Source organism: Anolis carolinensis, chromosome 1, assembly GCF_035594765.1.
Source record: "Anolis carolinensis isolate JA03-04 chromosome 1, rAnoCar3.1.pri, whole genome shotgun sequence".
NCBI classification, from domain to species: Eukaryota; Metazoa; Chordata; class Lepidosauria; order Squamata; family Dactyloidae; genus Anolis; species Anolis carolinensis.
The window spans coordinates 176139841-176162642 of record NC_085841.1 but is presented as its reverse complement, the minus strand read 5'-3'; the positions used below and the strand labels follow the sequence as shown (position 1 = coordinate 176162642).

The 22802-nt window shown below is 39.8% G+C and overlaps 1 protein-coding gene across 1 annotated transcript in view; it reads right to left on the bottom strand.

The window, feature by feature from the left end:
• The window catches only part of iqca1 (IQ motif containing with AAA domain 1), a 109714-nt gene that overhangs the window by 10178 nt on the left and 76734 nt on the right, over positions 1-22802 (bottom strand). The window contains exons 12-15 of the mRNA XM_008114078.3: positions 19124-19194; positions 15920-16002; positions 13365-13472; positions 8202-8401 (exon numbers count right to left, since the gene is read on the bottom strand). Of these exons, the coding sequence (XP_008112285.2) occupies positions 8202-8401; positions 13365-13472; positions 15920-16002; positions 19124-19194 (462 nt within the window). The remainder of the gene's footprint in view (positions 1-8201; positions 8402-13364; positions 13473-15919; positions 16003-19123; positions 19195-22802) is intronic.

The window sequence follows — 22802 nt, the reverse complement described above, 5'->3', positions numbered from 1 at the left end:
CATTTGAATTATCCATGGGTAGTTTGAATCTATGGATAATTAAATGGACTATGCAATTAATTTATAATTGGAATTTTAGTAGCAGTGCTATGCACTTCATTTTGTTGAAGTCACCAGCAGATGGCTCCTTAACCTTTCTAATATTGCCTTAAGTTAAGATACTACTGGATTTTCAGGATAGTCAAGTCTCTTTTTTCTTTGTATTTAGTTTTAGAAAGTGTCTTGTAAGAGCTGCTCTTTAGTGCTTTCTACCAAAATGGATATCCTACAGTTGGTTAGGCTGAGATTGCAATCTATTTATAAATTAATTAAATTAGTCGGGGTTATCTTTCCCAGAAATTCTACTGCCATGCCTTAAATCTTTGATCAGATTGATCAGATGAGCAAGATATGTCCTGAGCTTGCTGTCTGAGGTTGGATCATCTACACTGCCATATAATGCTGTTTCAGAGTGCAGATTAACTGCATCAAATTGGATTATACAGCAGCATAGACTCATGTAATTCATTTCAATGCAGTTAATTTGCATTCTGAAACTACATTATGTGGCACTGTAGATCCAGCCTGAGTCCTATGATGGTCACTGGATTGAGCAAATAGTTCCCGAGTCAACTTTAAAAGAAAATAGAAATAGTGCTTCTTTCGCTGACTGCATTTCAGTGAAACAGTTGAGAAGAAAGTAGCTATCCAGATATCTTTACAATGAAAATGGCAGTTAACTACCTAATACAAGGCAAGACTGATACGCAAGATGGTTAATATCCTGAACCAATGGATACTGTGTTTTATTTCATTTTTTCTGCACTTGCCTGTTTAACTTTTCAGAACAGAGAATAGCAGCAGCAGTAGTTGACTGTGTTCAGCCTCTGATACAGAGAGAAAGAGATATCGACAAAAGTTTTAAGAATGGTAGTGCATAAGAGGTAGTTGGAACAGACACTGGAACAGGCACTGGATGGAGTAAAAAGTCTCAGTAATGGCTGTTGGAAGATAAAGAAAGCCTTCTGCATAGCAGTCTGGAGAGGAAAACAGTCTGCTCCCAGGGGCACAACTACACTGACCACTTAGGTTGGTGTGCTAAATACCACACAGGGCTGATCTGGATTAACCCAGGGCAAAGCCACTTAACATAGTTCCCCTGTGCCCCCCCCCCCCCCGGTTAAACTAACCTAGAATTTTGGTTTCCTCCCAAGTCCAGGGCTATCAAGACAGCTGGACCAGTTCCCAAACAGAACCAGCAATACGTCCCTTGACAGCCATCTTGTCCTCCTTAGGCTCAGGTGGCCCAGAGATATAAGATGGTTCTCCCCTCCCATCAGCTCTGGCTGTCCCCATCAGTGACATAACTGCTTACCTTACAGTCACAAGTCTAACAGTTGGAGGTCTCCCCGCTCCCTCCTCTCAGTCTCCTTTGTGATGGCTGAGACATAGCAGAAGGCTGCTGAGCCTTTAACTGTAAAGTAACTAGGGATAGCCATGATATGAGAGGAGGGGGGATACCTATTGAGGTCCCTGTCTAGGAGCCATGAACCTTATTCAGTTCAGCTGTGGGGACTCCCTGCTGTCTCGGAGGTGATTTAATAGTCCCTATTAAGCCCACATTTTCTGTTCACAAAGAAGGGCCCCAAGCCAGACACTTCAGAGCAGCTTTAGCTTCAAGGACTACCTACAAGGTAGACACTGAGGGAAAAGGCTGCTTTATTAATGTATTTCAAAATTAAACTTAATATACTTTTCATTTGACTATTCGTAGTCAAGCTTATTGTATGCAGCAGACTTTCAAAATATTTGGTTACAATCCTGATTGGATCCCTGACACACCAATGAAACCAAGATCTCATTGGTAATTTCAATGATAAAACCTTCATATCATTGCTGAATCAGCTAGACAATGTTGCAGGCATTACTGCTAAAAAGAGATTTTGTCAGTAGTCAAATTGCGTTCTGCCAGTGATGTGGTCATTTGAGCCACCAAATGAGACCTCACTGGTCTGCAATAACATGGCACAAATTGTTATTTTAAAAATTCTATGCAATTGAAAAACAATCTTGGTTATACAGTGGAACCTCAACTTGCAAGTGTCCCAACGTTTGTACTTTTCAACTTCCGAGTTGTCACTCGGCCTGGGTTTTGTTTTCACTTCCGAGCACCATTTTAATGTACAAGCAGCCCAGAGGGTGTGCTTGTGCCAAAGGAAGCATTCAGCAAGCACTTGCATGAGGGTACAGCACTGCTTTGCCCTCCTTCTCCTCTGGACTCTTTTGCCTCCCTTGGTCTCCACCCTGCCCTGCCTCTCCGGCGGCTGCCTGGTCTCCCTTTCCACCTATCTCCCTCTTGCACCCACATGGTGGTGGCACTCTCCCTCCCCCCCCTACCTCCCTCTACCTCGCCCTTCCTCCTATGTGTAGTTGGGACCACGTAGCAAGAAACTTTTTGAGATTACGTATTTAAAGTCTATTGGATTATGTTCATTGGACTGTGGGTACTATGCTGGCTTTGAGTTTGTTTCAATTTGTTAAACTTTCTTAACATTGATTTGAGATATCAGTTATAGGATGATATAAAAATATTTTAGTAATTAAAAACACAAGCAGAGACTGCACAATTCCCTTGTTTGTTTAAATGAAAAATGAACTGCCCTAAATTTAATCGCTAATTCTAACTTGGAACAGACCTAATGAATCTAAACAATTTACAGTGTTCCCTCACTACTTCGCGGTTCACTTTTTGCGGATTTGCTGTTTCACAGTTTTTCAATAAACTCTAAAAGAATATTATAAATAATAAAAAATTACAATTTACAGCCTAAGGAAGGGAGGAAGGAGAAGCCAAAGGGAGAGAAAAGGAGTACACGCGGCAACAGGAGAAGGAGATTTGTCAACACACGATTGGTTGATAAAGACTTAAAATAGTGTATAACTACTAAAATAATGTATAAATATTAAAATAAATATAGTATCCCAACTTTGCGGATTTTCACTTATTGCGGGTGGTCCTGGAATGTAACGCCTGCAATAAGTGAGGGAACATGGTTTCTCAATGGGGCTTGGGACACAAAAAGTGTATTATTGCATGTGAATGTTTTTGCCTTCCTATTACTCTGGCCAACACACACTTAGTTGCCTCAAATGTGTTTCTTTGCACAGTGGCTGGATGGAACCAATTAAGCTTATTTGTTTAGATTCTCTTTTATTACGCTTCATTGTTTTTATACAATATTTGTTATTTATAAAGGACATTTTCTTATTTCAAAACATGTAATAAAAATGGGAGAGTTTGGAATTGATTAATAGCATTTCAATGGGAAAATTCACTTTGAGATAGAGCATTTTGAGTTAAGAGATCAGTCATGGAATGAACTAAACTCTGAAGTCAAAGGTATGATTGTATATGCTTTCTTAGAGACTATGCTTTCTTAGAGACAATGTTCATTCAGAGCAGAATTGCTGCGCACAACCTGCAATTCTAAAGTAATGTTTACCCTCAGTTGCATGGTTCCTCATTCATAAAACTATAGCTCAGGAAAGTATTGACAATGGCTAGAATTAATCTAGTATAAAGGGTTAGATAATATAGATAAGTACATCTACACTGTACAATTAATGCAAATTGACACCCCTTTAGCTGCTATGGCACAATGTTATGGAATTCTGGAAGTTGTAGTTTGATGGGGCACCAGTCACTCTTTGACCAAGATGGCCAAACTACAACTGTCACGATTCCAAAGGATTGATGCATGGTAGTTAAAGTGGTATCAAACTGCATTAATTCCATAGTGTACGGGCATCCTGTGAGAACAATCTCTGATTAAAGAAGCATATATTTAATTGCTAAGATGCAATCTAGCTGAAGTTCATGAATGGTAAACCCTTTTAATGCTGTTGTAAAAATAATTATTAAACACCCATGAATTTTTGGGGAAGGAAGGAGGTGTGACATGTAGAAGGACAGGTTGCTTACCTGTAACCATATTCCTTCAAGTGTTACTCTGTGAATTCACACTAGTGCACAGGCCCCAATGGAAAACTTCCAAGGTGAATCTTTCAAATTTTGGAGGTAACCCCGCCCCTCTCACCAGAGGGCATAAAAGCCAGCCCTCAGCACCAGCTCCCCAGTTCCTACGCCGCAAAAGCAACAGGAAAGGGAGAGGTTTGCCAGAGGGGAGGAAGGGCGGGATTGTGTGAATTCACAGAGTAACACTTGAAGAAACATGGTTAAGGGTAAGCAAGCTGTCCTTTTTCTTCTTGTACTCTGTGAATGCACACTAGTGGAGACTAGTAAGTTAAAGTCTAGGCTGGTGGGACATAGCAAAACAACAAGAAGTAAAGTGTCCAAACATATGTTTTATTAAGGCACATATAGGACAGCAACAGTAGAAATAGCTAGGGTCCATAATAAAATAGCACAAGTAGTTTGAACTGGATAAGTGCAGTGCAATAAAGGTATAGGAACACAAATGCAATAAAGTGCATAGAAAGAAAACCCCAGAGTAAACATATAACAGGGCAGCAGAACCCAAAATCAGTGGTTGACTGAGGCAGGCCCTTGTTCATTGTCTCTTTTTTCTCTTTCCTCTTTTTTTTTAGGAGGAGGTATCTGGAGGAAGAAACCCATACAGAGTGGTGGGTGTAAAGGTAAGTATCATACATTATAGTAGGTACTATAATTGGTAGGAGGTATATGAACAAATATCAGTGTAACCATAGCATGTAGGAAAAATGACTTGGTGGGAGCCTCTTGCATCATAGACATAGTAATGAGACATGAGGAGAAAAGGCAAAGTAAACATGATTAACTCAGGGAAAATAGTGATTGACCTGTAGAAGTACAGATTTTTGTCACAACTTTAACCTTGTTGTTTCTTTCTTTCAAAACAGGGAGAGGCCAGAATGCCAGCAAGAGGCATGGGCCTGGGGGACCATCACAAGGAGCAATCAACAGAGATACATATATCAGAAAGAATAATAAAGGTTGCTTAAGAAAGTAAGCTTGAGTCCTTGAGTTCTTTAGGTGGTTTCATGGGGCAACATAGTCAAGGGAGACAGGCAGAAAGAATTGATCTGCCAAAGGAATAATCCCTCTGAGTCCTTGACCGTAGCAGTCATCACTCCCTTCGAGGACTTTGAAGTTTTTGAAATCCTGCAGGTAGTCGAGGCCATTGAAGTTGTAGGAGCTGAGGTAGAAGTCAATGGCACTGGGGTCAGATACCTTTGGTATAGAAGCGCCTTTAGGCGAGCTGCTTGGTTTTTTCTCACCTGTGCCGTAAAGGCAAGACAAAGGCAGCAGAATCCGATGATGTGGCCTTTGCTGAGACAGAGAAAGCACTTTGCGTGGCCGTCGGAGTCAGGAATTTTAGCTGCACATTCCATGCACCTCTTGAAGCGTGTCATCGACATGGGAAGATTCTGATGTGAACCTTGTGGTGGAAAAAAAGAACCGGGGAGCTGGCGATGAGGGCTGGCTTTTATGCCCTCTGGGGAGAGGGGCGGGGTTACCGCCAAAATTTGAAAGATTCAGCTTGGAAGTTTTCCATTGGGGCCTGCGCAGGCGCTGTTATCTCCACTGGTGTGCATTCACAGAGTACACGAATAAAAATATCTGTTTTGCTATTTGCTTTGTGACCAAAATTGTAACTTTGAGTACCATTTAAAAACAAGCAGGATAGTTTAATTGTGAAGCATATTAGTCCCGCAACTGCTTGCTTACTTAAGGTATCTTTGATGTAATAATTAGCATCAGCCAACTGCTCATATAAGGATAGAAAGCTGCCTAATGGTAAATTTCTGCTCCCTAGAGAACAATTTAAGGCAAATCTCTTCATTTGTACAAACACTTGATAACTTGAAGCAGAACTAAGTTACTTCATTACCACTGTGAATTAAAAACAACATGTGATAATTCTCACAGCTAAGGAAACGTTATGTATTTCATTAAGTGTGAGAAATACCATAGTTTTTATCATGTCCCAAACCTATACTTGCCTTACAAATACTGCCAGCATGGGGATAATTGGTATTTCCAAGTATTTCCATTGGCTAAATACAGAACATCAAAAATATTCAAATGAAATATAGTATGTGTCAGATACAGACAGTCCCCAAGTTATGAACAAGATAGGTTATGTAGGTTTGTTCTTAAGTTGAATTTGTATGTAAGTCAGAACAGGTACATTATTTAAGTGTAGCTCAAACCAAAAGCACACACACATACACACATATACAAAAGCTTTGGATAGCATAGGGAAGGGTTAACATCCCGTGGTGTTTGTTTTACTGTCTGTGCCCCTGTTCAGAAGATCTTGCCTCACTTTCTGTCCCTGTGATCACTGGACTTTGAAAAAATTGACTTGTTGTAGAAACAAGGATTGGTGATAAAACTTCAGTGGAGATACCTTTTTACTGTGAAAACTCTTTCAGGAGTGTATTTCCTTCTTAGGGATAGCTTTCTTTGAATTCTGGTTATTTCACCCCCGTTCTTAACAGTGAGTCATTTATAAGTCAGATGTTTGTAACTTGGGGACTGCCTTTACTTATAACGAGTTCTCACTAAAGTGATCTAAGAGAACTATTGAAGACTACAGCTGGTGGTGGGAGGGTTAATACATATTGTAACTGTACACTTCTCTAATTAGGTAAACACACACACACACACACACACACACACACAGACCTACACATAGAAATGTAGTCTTCAGGATAAGGCCAGGTTAGAGCTTCACGGGCTGTTGTTCTAAAACAGTGGTTCTCAACCTGTGGGTCCCCAGATATTTTGGCCTTCAACTCCCAGAAATCCTAACAGCTGGTAAACTGGCTGGGATTTCTGGGAGTTGTAGGCCAAAACACCCGGGGACCCATAGGTTGAGAACCACTGTTTTAGAACATATTGTAGGAATGGAGGATTCAATTACCATATATAAGTCCATCCCATCGACTGATACAGGACAGTTGGATCACCCTGGAACAGGCCGCTTCAACCTGCTGCCTTCCAGGTGTTTTGGACTTTAGCTTCCAAAATTCATGATCTTTGAACAAGCTGATTAGGGCCTCTGTGAGTTGGGAGGCATAAACACCTGGAAGGCCACAGTTTGAAGACATCTGCCTTAGAGAGAGCTAGGGCCCTGCTGAAACCTGATGCCTTCGGATAACAAAGTCTGGTGTAAAATAGTATAAATGTCTCATATTCATTCCTTAAAACCAGCAAGTTCTCTTTTAAAAAAGAGGGATGGACGCATGTGGTCCTCCAGATGTTTTGGACTGCAACTCCCAGAATCTCTCACTATTGGCTATGGTGGCTAAGACTGCAATTCAATCTGTGGGACTCACAAATTGCTGACCTTTCTTTTTAAGAAAAACCAGGCATCAACAGTGCAAACTTATTCATGTTATCAGAAATAAGTCCAGCTGAGTTCTATTCGTGTTACTCCTGTGTAAGTATAAATAGGAATGCTGCCTAAAAGGTGTATGAAAATAAAGGAAACATATATGTTTAGAATTACAGTAAAGATGGAAAGAGCATGTAGGTATGTGATAGGCATCAAATGCAAGTATTAGACTAGGATGGTGGGAGGTTCCTGATCAGTCACTGAAACCCACTTGAGTGACCTTGGATAAGTGACACTCTCTCAAGAGGATGGCAACGACAAACTGCCTCTGAATACATCTACCAGTTTTAAGCACTAATGTTAACTTGTGTCTTGTGTTCAATCTTGATTCTGTGTATTTTAATATGTATTTTATAGAAATACGTTTTAATATGACCTTTTCTAGAAATATGTATATTTATAGAATTTTTACAATGTTTATGTGTTTTAATTTTGCTGTAACCCGCCTTGAGCTATGAGGAGAGGCAGGTAATAATTATCTTGCCAAGAAAACCCTAGGATTTGGTCAACAGAGTCAACTTGAAAGACACTTAAAAACTGCAACAATTGTGAGCAAAACAATCTATTTTTCATGACTATTAATGCTGTGATTTGATTATTTTTTTTGCATTATTAGAAGATCAAAATAATTTTGAATATAGGATAGCATTGAACTGTTAAGCCCATCTAGAGGAAAAATAATCCATCATACTTATGTAAGTGTTGGTATACCCTTAATTCAATGAGTTTAGTATGGACTAGCAATTAAATTTAGGGCTTAATATATAATTAAAATAAAGGCTTCTGTAAGTTTACAGGGGAAAAAAAATCTTGTCTCACCTTAAAAACCATATGAAGCATCATCTGCAGACCAGCCTTGCCAGGGTATTTCCCTGCAATGTTAGATGCTGATAAATTGAAAAGATTGGCTCCTGTTTCAGTGCACAGTGCATGGATAAGCATCTTTTTCCCCACTCCAACTGGTCCAGCCAAGAGCAAAGTCTTCACCAGAGGAGCTTTCTCGTGAACAGATTGAGAACCTATGGAAATAAAATTTGGATTGTTTTATTTTTAAATACTAAAAAAGCAAGAGATCAGTGAGGGAATCTTAATATCACAATAAAACATCTTTTGCTTCTAAGTTAGGAAATCAAAGCTGGATTCTTTCTTTAAAGGTAAGTGTAAAATGTAAATTATTTTAACTAACGTCTAAAACACATAACATTTAGAAAGCTGACAAACGGAAGAGAACTAAGATCTCCCAATATAGAAGAGCAGATATTTAACTATTCAATCCTATTGTAATAAAAGAGGTATTCAGTACTTTAACTTTTTCTTTGGTATTTGGAGGCATTCAACTGTTATTCTCAGATAGAATAGACTCGGGGACCACCTACACTGACCATATGTTTCAGTTCTAAGGAGACTCGAGACTAAAGCCTCTTCTACACAGCTGTATAAAATCCAGATTACCTGCTTTGAACTGGATTATCTGGTAGTGTAGACTCAGATAATCCAATTCAAAGCAGTTGCAAAAGATTTGCATATACGTAATTGATGTATTAAGTAGCTTGCATTTGAAACACTACTAAGCAATCTTTCAGTGGCCTTTGGGACTTTTCTTCAATCTTCTTCTGCAGCAGACTGTTGAGGGATTCCTGGGCATCTGCCCATATTTTATTGTAAGTGCTAACTGAAAGGAGAGAACCCTTTACTTCTTAAAACAAGTACTAAAGATACCGCCAGAAGAATACTTAGCACATACATAAATGAACATAAACCTGCAGCTCTTTAGAGCTATTATGCCATACATATTCACTCAATTTAGTTCCAACAGGTTTTTTGCCAGACACAACTGTTACAATTGTATAACTGTGTCTTATTCAGTTCCAAATTATCTCCTGTGAACTGGATTATATGGCAATGTAGGCTCAGGCCCCTTCTACCCTGCCCTATATCCCAGGATTTGATCCCAGATTCTCTGCTTATTCCAGATTATATTGCAGTGGGGACTCATATAATCCAGTTTTAATCAAATAATCTGGGATAAGATCTTGGAATATAGGGCAATGAGGAAGGGGCCTGTGATGACTTTAGGTTCCAGTTTTGTTTTCCCCCTCTTGGCCATGGTTTACATAGATCTGTTGCTGTTACAGTGGCTCTAATCTGGAAAGCTGTGGGCAAATCCCCACTTGTGATGAGAAGGAAAAAGAGAGCATGCTTTGAAGCATGGGTTTCAAAATACCTTATTTGTTTTCCTAAGTAAGGACTCACTGCTTTTAAAATAAGCATATATGAAATGGGTCATGGTCGCAATTTGAAACAGGAGATAATTTAAATTACAGATCTCAATTACATGTTGACTACAACTGAATTTGAAACATAAACTACCTTGTTCTTCCATGAAAGGTGGCTAACTCAAAGCTGCGCAAATCCAGTTCATCCAGCCCCATCCTATGCATGTTTATTAGGAATAAGTCTAATTAAACTCACCAATAAGCGTTCATTAAGATTTAGCCATTAATGTCAGAAAAATTATGCAATTAGTTCTCCAAAAGCTTTAGAATAGCAATACAGTTAGAATACTGCTTAAAGAAGAGTTTGTTGGAAGGACTATCTTTTAATTTCAATAACAGAAGACTGTAGATTACAACACTGCAATAAGCGAAAGAATTCTATAATAAATCTCAAACATGATCTAGAACAGTGATTCCCAAAGTGGGCGCTACCGCCCCCTGGTGGGCGCTGCAGCAATCCAGGGGGCCGATGATGGCACCTATTAGGACACAGGGGTGGGGCCAGGTTAGGGGCAGGGCCTCTTCCCAAGTGCCGGAGACAGGGCTGAGCACCTGAGGTGCCTGTTAGGACCCAGGGGGCAGAGCTAGAGGAGTGGGAGTGGCTTCTTCCCAAGAGCCCGAGACAGGGCTGAGAATCTATACCTCTTCTGAGGCACTTGTTGGGACACAGAGGGCGGAGCTAGGGAAGGGGCGGGGCCTCCTTCCAAGAGCCTGAGACAGGGCTGAGCCTCTATACCTCTCCTGAGAGGCCTTTTAGGACTAAAGGGCATGCTAGGGGTGGGGGCGGGGCCTCTTCTCAAGAACGCGAGACAGGGCTGAGCCTCCGTATACCTTTCGAGGCCCGTCAGGCACTTGGGAAGAGGCCCCACCCCCTCCTTCAGCCACGCCCCCTGTGTCCTGGCAGGCGCTGCAGGATAGGGATAGAAGCTCAGCCCTGCCTCAGAGCTCATAACTCCACCCATCCCAGTCCTGACCGCCAATTTGTGGCCCCGCCCACCTCCCCCTCCCTGCCCTGCATCTTGGACTAGGGGAGAGGCTCAGCCCCGCCCTCTTGAACAGGTGCCATGTCCCCCAAGCCACGCCCCCCTTTCCAGGGGGCGCTGAGTAATATTTTTCTGGAAAGGCGGCAGTAGGCCAAATAAGTTTGGGAACCACTGATCTAGAAGAAGAGAAATCAGAAGGAATAGGATAAATTGACCTGTTCCTTAAAGACAGATCAACACAAGGTTTTTCAAAAGAACTGAAATCTCTGGGTGCAATAGATAAGCAGGACATTTAAAGATTGGCTTGTAACACTGTTTAGAGACTAAAAATCACTTAGAGAAAAAACAAGGTTAAGATAAATGTTAGACAACAACATTATTAGCTATTTACTAGAAGTAATCCCCCCCTCTTTCTGAGGATACACTGCTAAGAATGTTGATAATACAATTTGGGGTAGGGCCGGGGAGTTTTTCCAAAATATGATATATAGTTTATTATTACTAGAAGGTTTAAAATTAGCAGTGTTAGAAAATTATATTCCATGGAGGAGGTACTATTTGAAGGTCAGAAGATAACTGTAGTTCAGTAGTAATTGACAGGTGCAGATTTTGGTAGTTTTACATATCATTTCTGTATTTTATTTTATCTTTTTCTTGAATAAAAAATATTGTTGCAAAGGATACTTTGTTAGCAATTTTGAAGAACTCACAAGATGTTGCTTTAGCAAATTTGCTTACATTTGTTGAAATTTTATATTTTTATCAACTAATAGATCAAAATGTTGCCAGTGTAAACAATCAAGTACAGGCATTTAAAATAAAATTGTTTCTTGCTTTGGACACACTCTCAAAGCTTTCAGACCAACACATATACAGTTATCTTTTGGGAAGGAAATTCCATTGGAAAATACAATGCTCACTAGATGTCTCTTGAGATTATTTGACTCTGAAGGGTTTATATCATACATAGAAAATGATAGTGGCTTGAACCATGTAGCCTTTCTATTCTAGGTGTATCTCATTACATGATTTGCAAAAGTCCTGCCAACTGAAACAAAGCTGGATTTCAGCTGTAGGCTCTTTTTCACAGAATTGCTTTATAAAGGTGCATGCATTATATCTAAAGTAGCAGTTTTGTTTAGCTATGCAGCAGCAGCTTTGTTGTCAACAACAACAACTTTATTTTTGTACCCCGCTTCCATCTCCCCAAAGGGACTCGGGGTGGCTTACATATGGCACAAGGTGCCTAAAACAACGCATAAAACACACGCACAGTACAATACAAAATAAAACCATCATTATATAAAACAACAATTTGAAGTCAGAAGAGTGGCCAATAACTTATAGTGTCAACTGTTGTAAAAACATGGGCAACTGTAAACAAGAAGAAAGGAAAGGGATAGTGCAAGTTGTAGCTAAGGAACAAGGGAATGGGATGAAAGTGCTGTGCTGTATCAAAACTGCAGACCATAGGGATAAACATTTTCAAAGGCTTGTCTAAATATCCAAGTCTTCAATTCCCTCTAATTAGGGTGGAGGCCTGACTAAGCTCCCTGGGGAGGGCGTTCCAAAGCTGGGGGGGCCACCACCGAGAAGGTCCCCTCCCTCGTCCCCACCAACTGTCCATGCCATTCAATGCAAGTATCTAAAGATTTACATGGAAAAAACAAGCATACCTCTTAAGAAATGTATTAAATGTAGTGCTATATCTTTCCAACCAAATGAAACAAAGGGCACATCTATTATAATGCAACTTGTTGGAACTGGTTTGGGAAGAGACAGTTTCGGGTGGGTGATTAGATTGATAAATCTGGAACTGGTTTGATTACATTACCCATGGCTGAGATAAGTTGTCTTTTTCATCAATAAATCATTAATAGTTGAAAATATTGATATGGGACTACAGGTTTTTTTTCTCCTGATGTTACTGAGAGCAATCCAGTCTTTCAGTCTAACTGAATACGTCAGAGAGCAGGGAAACTTGAATGAACAAATTGTTTTAATATTCATCATTGGAATTTAATATTTTTCATTTTTTCTGGTTCAGTCCCGTTCTGGTTAAGGATTATAGCTATCAGGATCTGTTTAAAAGTGGATACAGACAAATCTGTTTTATCCTGTAATTTCCCAAACTGAAAAGGGTTGTACGATAATAGAATAAAAACACTCCCCCACACATAGATCTATGCTTAAAGATGTTATCTTGTACCCATTTTTACTATGCGGATGGTATTTTAAAAAACAACATCTTTGGTATATCGTTATAATTTCTGATATTTAAAATGACAAGGACAATTAAAAACACTCTCTCTGGTATATGAAATGAGCTCTGACTAATTCCATAAGTGCTTCCATTGTTTAATAGCAAGACACATTAGCGGCTTGTAAAAAGGTAAATTGCAGCCTTTGCCTTTCTCCTAAATTTGATTAAATTAAATCACTGGAGCTTGCATTTTCTATTACGCTTTCCCAGTGACTTTGTTTTATGTGCTGCAGTTCCCAAACAGTTAACAAGCAAACAAAACTGGCAAAGAAATGGTAGTTAAACACAATAGCACATATACTTCTCTTTTAAGTCTGCCATTAAAACCTTCTCAGCTCAGAATACTTAATCAGAAAAAAAATCTGCAGAATGCTTTCAACCCAAATTAAATCCATCATTGCCACAGGTAAGAAAGATGGTGCGGTACCCTGCCCTCTGGCAGTTTCTTGTGCAATCTTACCTAGGGGCAATATTCCATACAGTGCTATGAGCTGCCTGACATCTGTGAGAGAGGGCATTGGCTCTACGTTCACCTGTCGAAGTGTAGTTCCCAGATAGCTGTACTCACCTATAGGGAAGAGATGTGAGTTTATGATGTAATAACTCATTATTATAATTTTAGGAGGTAAAAGGATAAATCTTAACAAAGAATAAATCCATGCAAAGATAAAAGAATGAAAATTAACTAAGGGATGGTTCCTTGTCTGAACAGGAGTACTAAAAATAAAGAGCAAATTCCATTAGTCTCCTACTGTAGCTCCATGCAGCAGAATACTATAAGAGTTCCCTGTATGGCGGATTCTGACTATTTCTCATGGGCCCCATTGACACTGCCATATAATGCAGTTTGAAACTTTGTGAAACTGCATTATATGGCCAGTGTAGACATTATAAGGTTGTACACTGCATTATATGGGTATATATATATAAATACATACACACACACACATATATACACACATATATATAGCACTGTGGATGAGGCCATGATTGTTCATGATTGTTCATTAGCTGTGATGGCTAAACAGAATCACTATGTCTGGAGATTATGTGATGTTGAATGCCAGATGCCGGGGAGCACTGTAGAGGTCATTTCTTACAGCTCATTCTCTCAGCCTTCTTATGTTTAGACCAATGCTGGGGACTCTTTTGCTCAGTTTGGTTTCACTTCTGCTTCTCTTTCCCAAATTTACAAGTTTTTGTTTTAGAGCAGGGGTGTTAAGTTCATTTTCATGGAAGGCTGCATCAGTCTTATAGTTGCCTGCAAAGTCCATTGAATCATGGACAGAGAAACTGTGGATACAGATGGCCAACTATAATTCTTTTACATAGTAGTCAGTGCTGTTTAGTTTTTACTCAATTTGGATCCCCAAATGTTATTGAAAAACAATTCCCATCACTTTTTAATTATCCGCCATGAGGACTGAGGGTAATGGGAGTTGCAAGCCAACAGCACTTGTGGCTCTGAGGTTGAGGAAAGGTTAAAGAACATTTTAGTGTCAGACATCCTATCCACAAGCCTTGGATTGAAATTCAAACCCCACTCTCCTGGTTAACCAAAACGAACTGCAGCCTTCCAGATGTTACTGTATCACAACTCTCATCAGTTCCAGTCATTGATATGTAATGATGAGGAATACAGTAGTCACAGTCCAGCATCTGGAGGGCCACATAAAATGACATGGTGGGCCAGATTCACTCCATGGGCTTTGACACATGTAAATAATCTTTACTTTTTAAGGATTTTCAGGGGGTGTGTGTGGTTGGTGTTTGGGTCCAGCAAGGCATCTGCCCCGCCCAGGAAAGCACAGGGCTTTTTGCAGGTGTGGGGACAGAAGCCCGACCTGACCCGGGTTTTATAAACCCAGGTTGGATCAGGTTTTTCCTGTGTGGAATCAGCCATAGTTTCAACCTCTAGCAGGAGCAATGTGCCCATTCCATGGTACTCTGCCAGTAGGAAAAGTAAAAGTAAACGTTTAGGATTTTGGAGAAATGCTTATGTTCATCTATATTTAGATCTGTCTTTGAAATTACTTTTCTTTACCCAGATTTTAAAAACACATGAGGGATTCGGTCGGACATGGATGGTATCAGTACTTTTTGTAATGAAAAGGGGCCAGATATAGCCATGAGGGAAGCACATTGCAAAATTCCTGAAGCAGTCTTTGAAGTCTGTGTGTCTCTTCATCTATTCAGATGTGAGGAATATGTTTTAGATATTAAACAGTTATTTCCCAAGATTTTAAAAAACTAATACGGATTTAAAATGTTATTGGTGCAGTTAGATCAGAATATATTGATCAGAAAGGTATACAGTGTAAGAGGGATGAGGACATCTGATGTATATATCTAAGATTAAGGAATATTCGGTTATAAGTTGGCCATACTCACTTTTTCGCTCAGTATTTATATAGTTATAATTTTACTCAGATTAGATGTATGCTGTATGTTGTGTTTATATTGTCTGTTTTGATAAGGCCTATTAGCTGATCAACAAAATAATTTAGTTTTATTGGTGCAGTCCTTAATTTTTTGATCGGCACTTGCCAGATGTAAAACCATGTATTAGAAATAGAAAATATAAGGGCTGCAGTGTCCATAGTTGAGAACAATATTTGGATAGCATTCTTGATCAGAGCTGCTACTAAGATTTTTTTATTTTATTTATTTACTTTTATCCTGACTTTCTCCTGATACAGGGACTCAATGCAGCTAACAGTAAACATGACACGATGCAATTAAAGCAGAACAAATGCATTATAATATGGATATAAAAATTGAAACACAATTAAATATTTTGTGTCATGAAACAAACAGTATTAAAATACATTTGAAACAACACTTAAATCATCAACATTACAATGAATAGAATAATCTACATTACAAGAAATGGTCTTGTTTGTTCAGTTTATCTCAGATGCTTAAGGCAGTTTTATATTATTGTAAGTGATAAACACTAAATGTTATCCTGAAATATGACACATTTTGTACTGTCATAAAAATTCTATACTTTACCCACATAATCGCTGAGTTTCACTTTCTTAGGTTTTATTAATATCCTTTCTTCTACTAACTCCTGGTAGAGGGAATCAATGGTCCTACACAAAGATACAAAAATTAAGTACAGAGACCTTTTCTTTAAAAAATGTTCTCTCCAATTGTGACGTTCTTCCATGGCTAAAGCTAAGAATTTAATTTGCAATAACTAACAACAATAACAAAAATGGCCACATTCTACTTCTTGCTCACACCTCTCCAAATCTCATGGAAGGGCACACCAGAGTGTTAAAATACAATAGCGAACTAAACACTTAAAACCATTTAAAACACATAGATTAAAACATATAAACATAAGATTAAAACACACATTAAAATAATTTATAACTATAAAATGTCAATTTAAAATTCATAGTGTAAAATTATCTGGGTAGGCCTGCTGAAACAGATGTGTTTTAATTCTTTTTAAAATTCTGAATGCATGTTTATCTGAAAAATCTTTTCCTGAAGGGCATTCCACAGTCTAGGGATGGCTTTTTCATGTTTGGAAAATATAGGATTAATGTAAGTCTTATTAAACAGCATGGGACTGATTTCTAAGTAAATATGGATAGTATGTGATATACAGGAAAATGCTTGGATTCTTAATTACACACTACTTTTAATAAAATATAATATTATAAGTAGTCATTTGGGATATTTTTGGGACCAGGATGAGCCCCCTCCCGACGTCGTAATTCAGTGTGGTCAGAGGGAAAAGTAGAACCAACTCTTTTTCAGGAAGCTGAATAGACATACAGCCTTGGCTATGGTGATTTGATGTGGAAAATCACTATGGAGATCTGGTACAGAGCTAAATGAAACAATTACACTATGTAAGAAAAATTGGGGGGAAATCTGTTCCTGGTTTGAAAATGTTATTTACTGCTTAATTGTGTAGTACGTACTTTGAAAGTAATTACTATACCCCAGAAACTTCATTTTTGTGGCTGCCACAAACTATGTTGAATTACTTGAGATTCTGGGGCACATTCATTGAAAAACTGTAGCAAATTGTGCTGCAGGATGTCCCGCAGAAACAATGTTTTTGCAGTTTAATAAACCTTTCCCATGTTTTAATGATAGAACCAATTAGGAAATGACATTCATAAGCCAGGAACAAAAATAGAGTCCCATGGTGTAATTAGTACAATTGCCTGGTAATCACCTAGCCACAATTGGGCAGGTCCATTGTATTTGGAAGTGTGTGCAGTCTAGAGTGAGACATAGGCCCTCAAATTACTTGAATGCATCACTAAAAACAATGGAATAGGACATTCAGGTTTGAAACTAGAACTGGAATAACGAGCAAAGAACCAATTTAGTGGAATGCTACATCTATATAGGTCTTCTTTGCTTGTTTAGGAATTTTATATTCCAGTCTGCATATAGCTTCAGGGAGAGTCCTGAACAGTAGTTGAATTATGACACAAAGAAGAAACCAAACACGGTGGCAGTTTTTGACTTATATCAGCAAACGAGTTGCAACTCTTTTTATCACAATACGGACAAATATTTGGGAAATCTAATTTGTTACAACCATCTTTTCAAGACCACACCATTCCGAAAAACAATTTGCATCACAACATTATATTGCTGGGAAAATCCATCCCAACTCCATTTATTACAAGTATTACAACTACTGTACCTTCGAAAATACAGAAGCTGAGGAGGGTGGGAAACAACAATTTACCCTACTGTCGAGTGATTTCAGCTCCACAGCTCTGCAGACTCAGGGACCCAGTGTGACAAAGCTCCAAAGACAGAAATAAGAAACCAACGAATTGAAGGCAAAAAGCAGAGGCATTTATTCACCTTGGCCAAAGTGGATATCAGCAGAGTCTGTGCTCCGAAGACTGACATAAGTGCAATTGTGAACATATAGATTTATTTATAGCACTTTGACAGCTATTTGAAACAAAGGATTTTTGCTGCTCCGGACACTGACTGGTTCCGACTGGAGCTGGCTAGAATCCATTTATTAGTTGGTGGAAACATGCAATCCATTGTCACTGTTGATTGGCTTGCAGATTTGGAGGGAAATTTAATAAACTGCCATAGATCAATTTGAGGTCTTGTGACTGTTTTTGGTCTGTCCATGGAGGGGTATGGGAGGAAAAGAATGCAGGCAGGGTTGGTGTTAATGGGGTTGATAGCTCTATTTCTGTCCATCCAGAACAAGACAATGGGTTTCTGCTGGCCACACAATGGGTGCTAGGGATGTTGACACAGCCTCAATGGAGTGCCCAGGGATTTGGCAATTGGGGTTGGGAAGCGTTTCCAGAGATAAGGTTTGATAATATATTGGGAATTATATTCCAATCCATAGATGGCTAAGACCATTATGACTCTTGGGGTATTGCGAGGGGATTATGTATTTTCCTGGGCCACATGGTGAGACTTTCCTGGACTGTTCATTCATTCTGAAGTTGCCTGGAAGTGGGGAAAAGGTGATCACGGACTCAGTTTCTGGGCATCCTTAAAGCCATAGGTTTGGGAGTCCATTTGAGAGTTCTGGTTTTTGACAACACTACTAGTAAAAGAATCCCACTACTTTGATCTGAAAGCCCCTGCACTGGTATAATGTTGCTCCAGAGCAGTTGATGATATTTACACCAATGTTCTCACAGTCAGACCAGTGTAAAACAAATCCATAGAACAATAGTAGGCATTTTTGCTAGTCTTGATATTTTACTATTTGTGTCATGTAAAAAAAAAAAAGAAATGCTGCTTTGTTCAATTACTACAGAAGGACGGACAGTGTCCTATTTCAGAGATGGTAAAAACAGACGGAAAAATCTGACAGATATTTGAAACTACCAGGTGTTTCTACACCTGCCACAAAGAATAAAATTTAATGACAGTTCTTCAAAGAACCATTACACATATGATAAAAATACGTTAAGATTAAGACCCATAGTACTTTTAACCTGAAATGAACTATCTGCAAATTGGTAGTTGACATTTCTATGTCTACATTTCTCTTTACATTACAGCCATTTAAAAAGAAACCAATGTTAGATTCTCCACGTAATTGCCAAGAGATTGGAGCTACCAGGTTCAGGTTTATGCATACCAACTTTGACTCTCTTTTGTGTTTGAACAAAGCCAGATAGAAAGAGAGTGGGAGAAAGAGAGAGAGAGGTGCCAATGTGAATCTCAGAGGAGCAGGTGCATTTTTACCTGTCAGGAGTCAGATCTTTCTCCTTCTTAGCTTTTTTCTTCCTTCCACCCTTTTTACCTTTTTTCTTTTTCTAAGGATCATAAATGGTAATAGTTAGCAAAGGCAATACTTTTCCATCTTGTAAAAGTTTACAAAAGACTTTCAAAATTTAACCACATTTATCGTTATTGAACACTGTTCTCCTTTGTATATAGATAACAAAAATTGCTTGTACTTCATCCACAACAGTATAGTCTTTCAAGACATCTGGGATCTGACTTTTAAAAAAGAATTAAGCAAGACACATTTAACCCTAAGTCCCTTTGTTGCGTGTATGTGAACACAAGCATATGTTTTGTTGATAAGTTCTTGCTACACAGTTGTCCTCCCCATTTCAGGGTAACCCATTAAGCAATATATGGCCCCTTCTATACTGTCATATAAAATCCAGATTATCTGCTTTGATCTGGATTACACGGCAGTGTATACTCATATAATCCAGTTTAAAGCAGAGAATCTGGATTATCTTCTTTGATAATCTGGGTTATATGACAACATAGAAGGCCCCTTTTCCCTTTGCTCCATCTATAAGGCCTTAGGATGGTACTATGTGGACTAGGAAATTATTATATTTTGAAAAATTAATCCCAGCTGCAACATATGATGTGCCAGAGAATACTGAGGCATCATTATTCCCTAGTAATGATTTGTCCTTATATTGCCACAAACAGGATCAATTATTTGTGGGCCTTCATTGTTTAGAAGTAAAAAAAGGGAAAAATCAATTCCTCAATATGTCTACTGAATTTTTCAAACAAGACACTGTGAGGCAGGCTTTTAAAGATGAAGGTTTTAAAGATCAAGTCTGGGGGTGCTGGGCATGGAGCGCCATTACCTCCCCGCTGGAGCAGTATCTATTGATCTACTCACATTTGCATGTTTTCAAACTGCTAGGTTGGCAGAAGCTGCGGCTAACAGCGGGAGCTCATCCTGCTCCCCAGATTCGAACTGCCGACCTTTTGGCCAGCAAGTTCAGCAGCTCAGCAGTTTAACCTGCTACGCCACCAGGGGCTCCCATCTCTCTTATGGCCGGGAAATATTCGTCTTATGCTCTGATAATTTTGTCATAATTACTTACAGTGCTCTTCAGCCACCCTAAAGTTTTATTGTAAAGTTGCACTTCAAAGGTACGACCTATTGCTACCATGCAATACCCTCTTTCTAGTTGCTACGGAGGCTCAGGAACTGGGGAGTGCAGAACCAGGGAGCTTTTTATGCTCTGGGGTTGAATGGACAGGGCTACAACCAAAAATTTAAAATGAACAGCTTGGGAAGTTTCAGTTAGAGCCTGCACAGGTGCAGTATTCTCCACAAGTGTTCCCTACACAGGGAATCACCTGAAGAAATGCAGTTACAGGTAAGCAACCTGTCTGTATTAATGACTTAGATGAAGGGTTAGAAGGCATGATAATCAGGTTTGTAGAAGACACCATACTCCAGAAGGCAGGAGCAGAATTCAAAACTATCTTGACAGATTAGAGAGATGGGCCAAAACTAACATTATGTTCTTGGCATTAAATGTTACCAACTGTTGTAAGCCACCCTGAGCCCCCCTGGGTGAGAAGGGCGGGGCATAAATGCTGGAAATAAATAAATAAAAATGAAGTTCAACAGGAACAAATGCAAGATACTCCACTTAGGCAGAAATGCAAAGATACAGAATGTTGGACGCCTGGCTCGATAGCAGTACGTGTGAAAAAGATCTTGGAGTCCTCGTGGACAACAAGTTAAACATGAGTCAACAATGTCATGCGGTGAGTAAAAAAGACAATGGTATTTTGGCCAGCATAAATAGAAGTATAATGTCTAGACCAGTGGTTCTCAACCTGTGGGTCCCCAAGTGTTTTGGCCTAACATTCCCAGAAATTCCTGCCTGTTAGCATTTCTTGGAGTTGAAAACCAAAACATCTGGGGACCCACAGGTTGAGAACCACTGCTCTAGATTCAGGGAAGTAATACTACCCCTCTATTCTGCCTTGGTCAAACCACACCTGGAATACTGTGTCCAATTCTGGGCACCACAATTTAAGGGAGATGTTGACAAGCTGGAATGTGTTCAGAGAAATGCAACTAAAATGATCAAGGGTCTGGAGAACAAGCCGTATGAGGAGTGGCTTAAAGAGCTGGGCATGTTTAGCCTGCAGAATAAAAGGCTGAGAGGAGACAAAACAAGGGCAATATATAAATATGTGATTGGAAATCATAGAGAGGAGGGAGCAGGCTAATTTTCTGCTGCCCTGGAAACTAGGACTGTGATGGAGGCTCCTTCTTTGGAGGCTTTTAAGCAAAGGCTGGATGGCCATCTGTTGGGGGTGCTTGGAATGCAGTTCTCCTGCTTCTTGACAGGGGATTGGACTAGCTGGCTCACAAGGTCTCTTCCAACTCTATGATTCCATGGTGCCTTGAAAACATCAAATGAACAAGTATTGCACTCCAAGGCAAGAAATCCCTTTGATTGTAAACAGCATACCCAATTGGTAAAATCAGCATGCAGTTTATTGTAGAATATATAAAGCAAAGCAATAAAAAACAGTGAAATGTACAATCCAAAATTAGTCAGTAGTTAAGAATGTCTTTAGGGTTTTAGCATAAATCCAAAGCATACAACTGTAGAACTTCCATGAAGCAAGGCATTAAGAAATCAGGAAACATAGCAATCAATAAAAGCCTTCTCCAAAATCCCAGACTGTAAAAAACATATTCTTTTTGCCTTTACCAGCAGCCAACTGATTACTATCTCTCTTCTGTTGTAAAGGAGAAGAGCACCTGACTTTCCCAAATTTATTGTAAAACTGCCTATGGTTCAAGGCTGTGTTATCACTGCCAGCTGGCAAAACAACCTCTGAATCCCTACCAGACTGTTGCTCTGCAGAATTCGGTGAAAGGTCTTCCCCCGACACCTCCCTTGGCTCAAGCCTCTCATCTGAACCTTGCTCATCTACACTTAATTCTGGCTGCTCAGGCATCTCATCAACACTTAACTCCAGCCCAAGCCCATCATCAGACTCAGGCTGCACAGGAACAGGGGGGACAGACACAGACTGAACAGGCTGACATACAACAATAAGGCAGGAATGGAAAAAGTGTTGCTGGTGGGGCTTGCGCCTACACCCTCTTGAAAACGGGATTGGGGACCTCTTCCGAAGACTGTTTCATCTCGAGCCCAAGGACCTCTCCCATTTGAAACATCTGGTTTGCAAAGGTCCTCAAGTTCTCTGTGGCGGAAGGCGGGTCCACCAGGTAATTGTCTGGATCAGATGAGAGATCGAGGCCAAGAGATAAAACTGACTTCAAGCGGATGGACTCAGCACCAGAGGCTTCGGAATTGTCTTCCTCTGGAAGGATGAGAGGTGGTGGACACTGTGCTTTTACCCTGTCTGATTGAGCGGGTTGTGGAGACATCTTGGGTGTTCCCCCAGCTGCCACACTGGCAAGTTATGCCTTCTGTCTGCCCTTCTCCAGGGATTCTTCCAGAGGTGGGATGAGTGGCTGTCTAGATGCAAAAAGTGGGACTGGGGATGGAGGCAGCTGAGGCACCTGGATGACTGTGTGGATCAACTGCAGCGGCGAGTTCTGAAGAGCTCGCTCTGACATGGTCTCCTGGCAGAACTCAGAGGATGCCGGAATCTGCTGGCCATG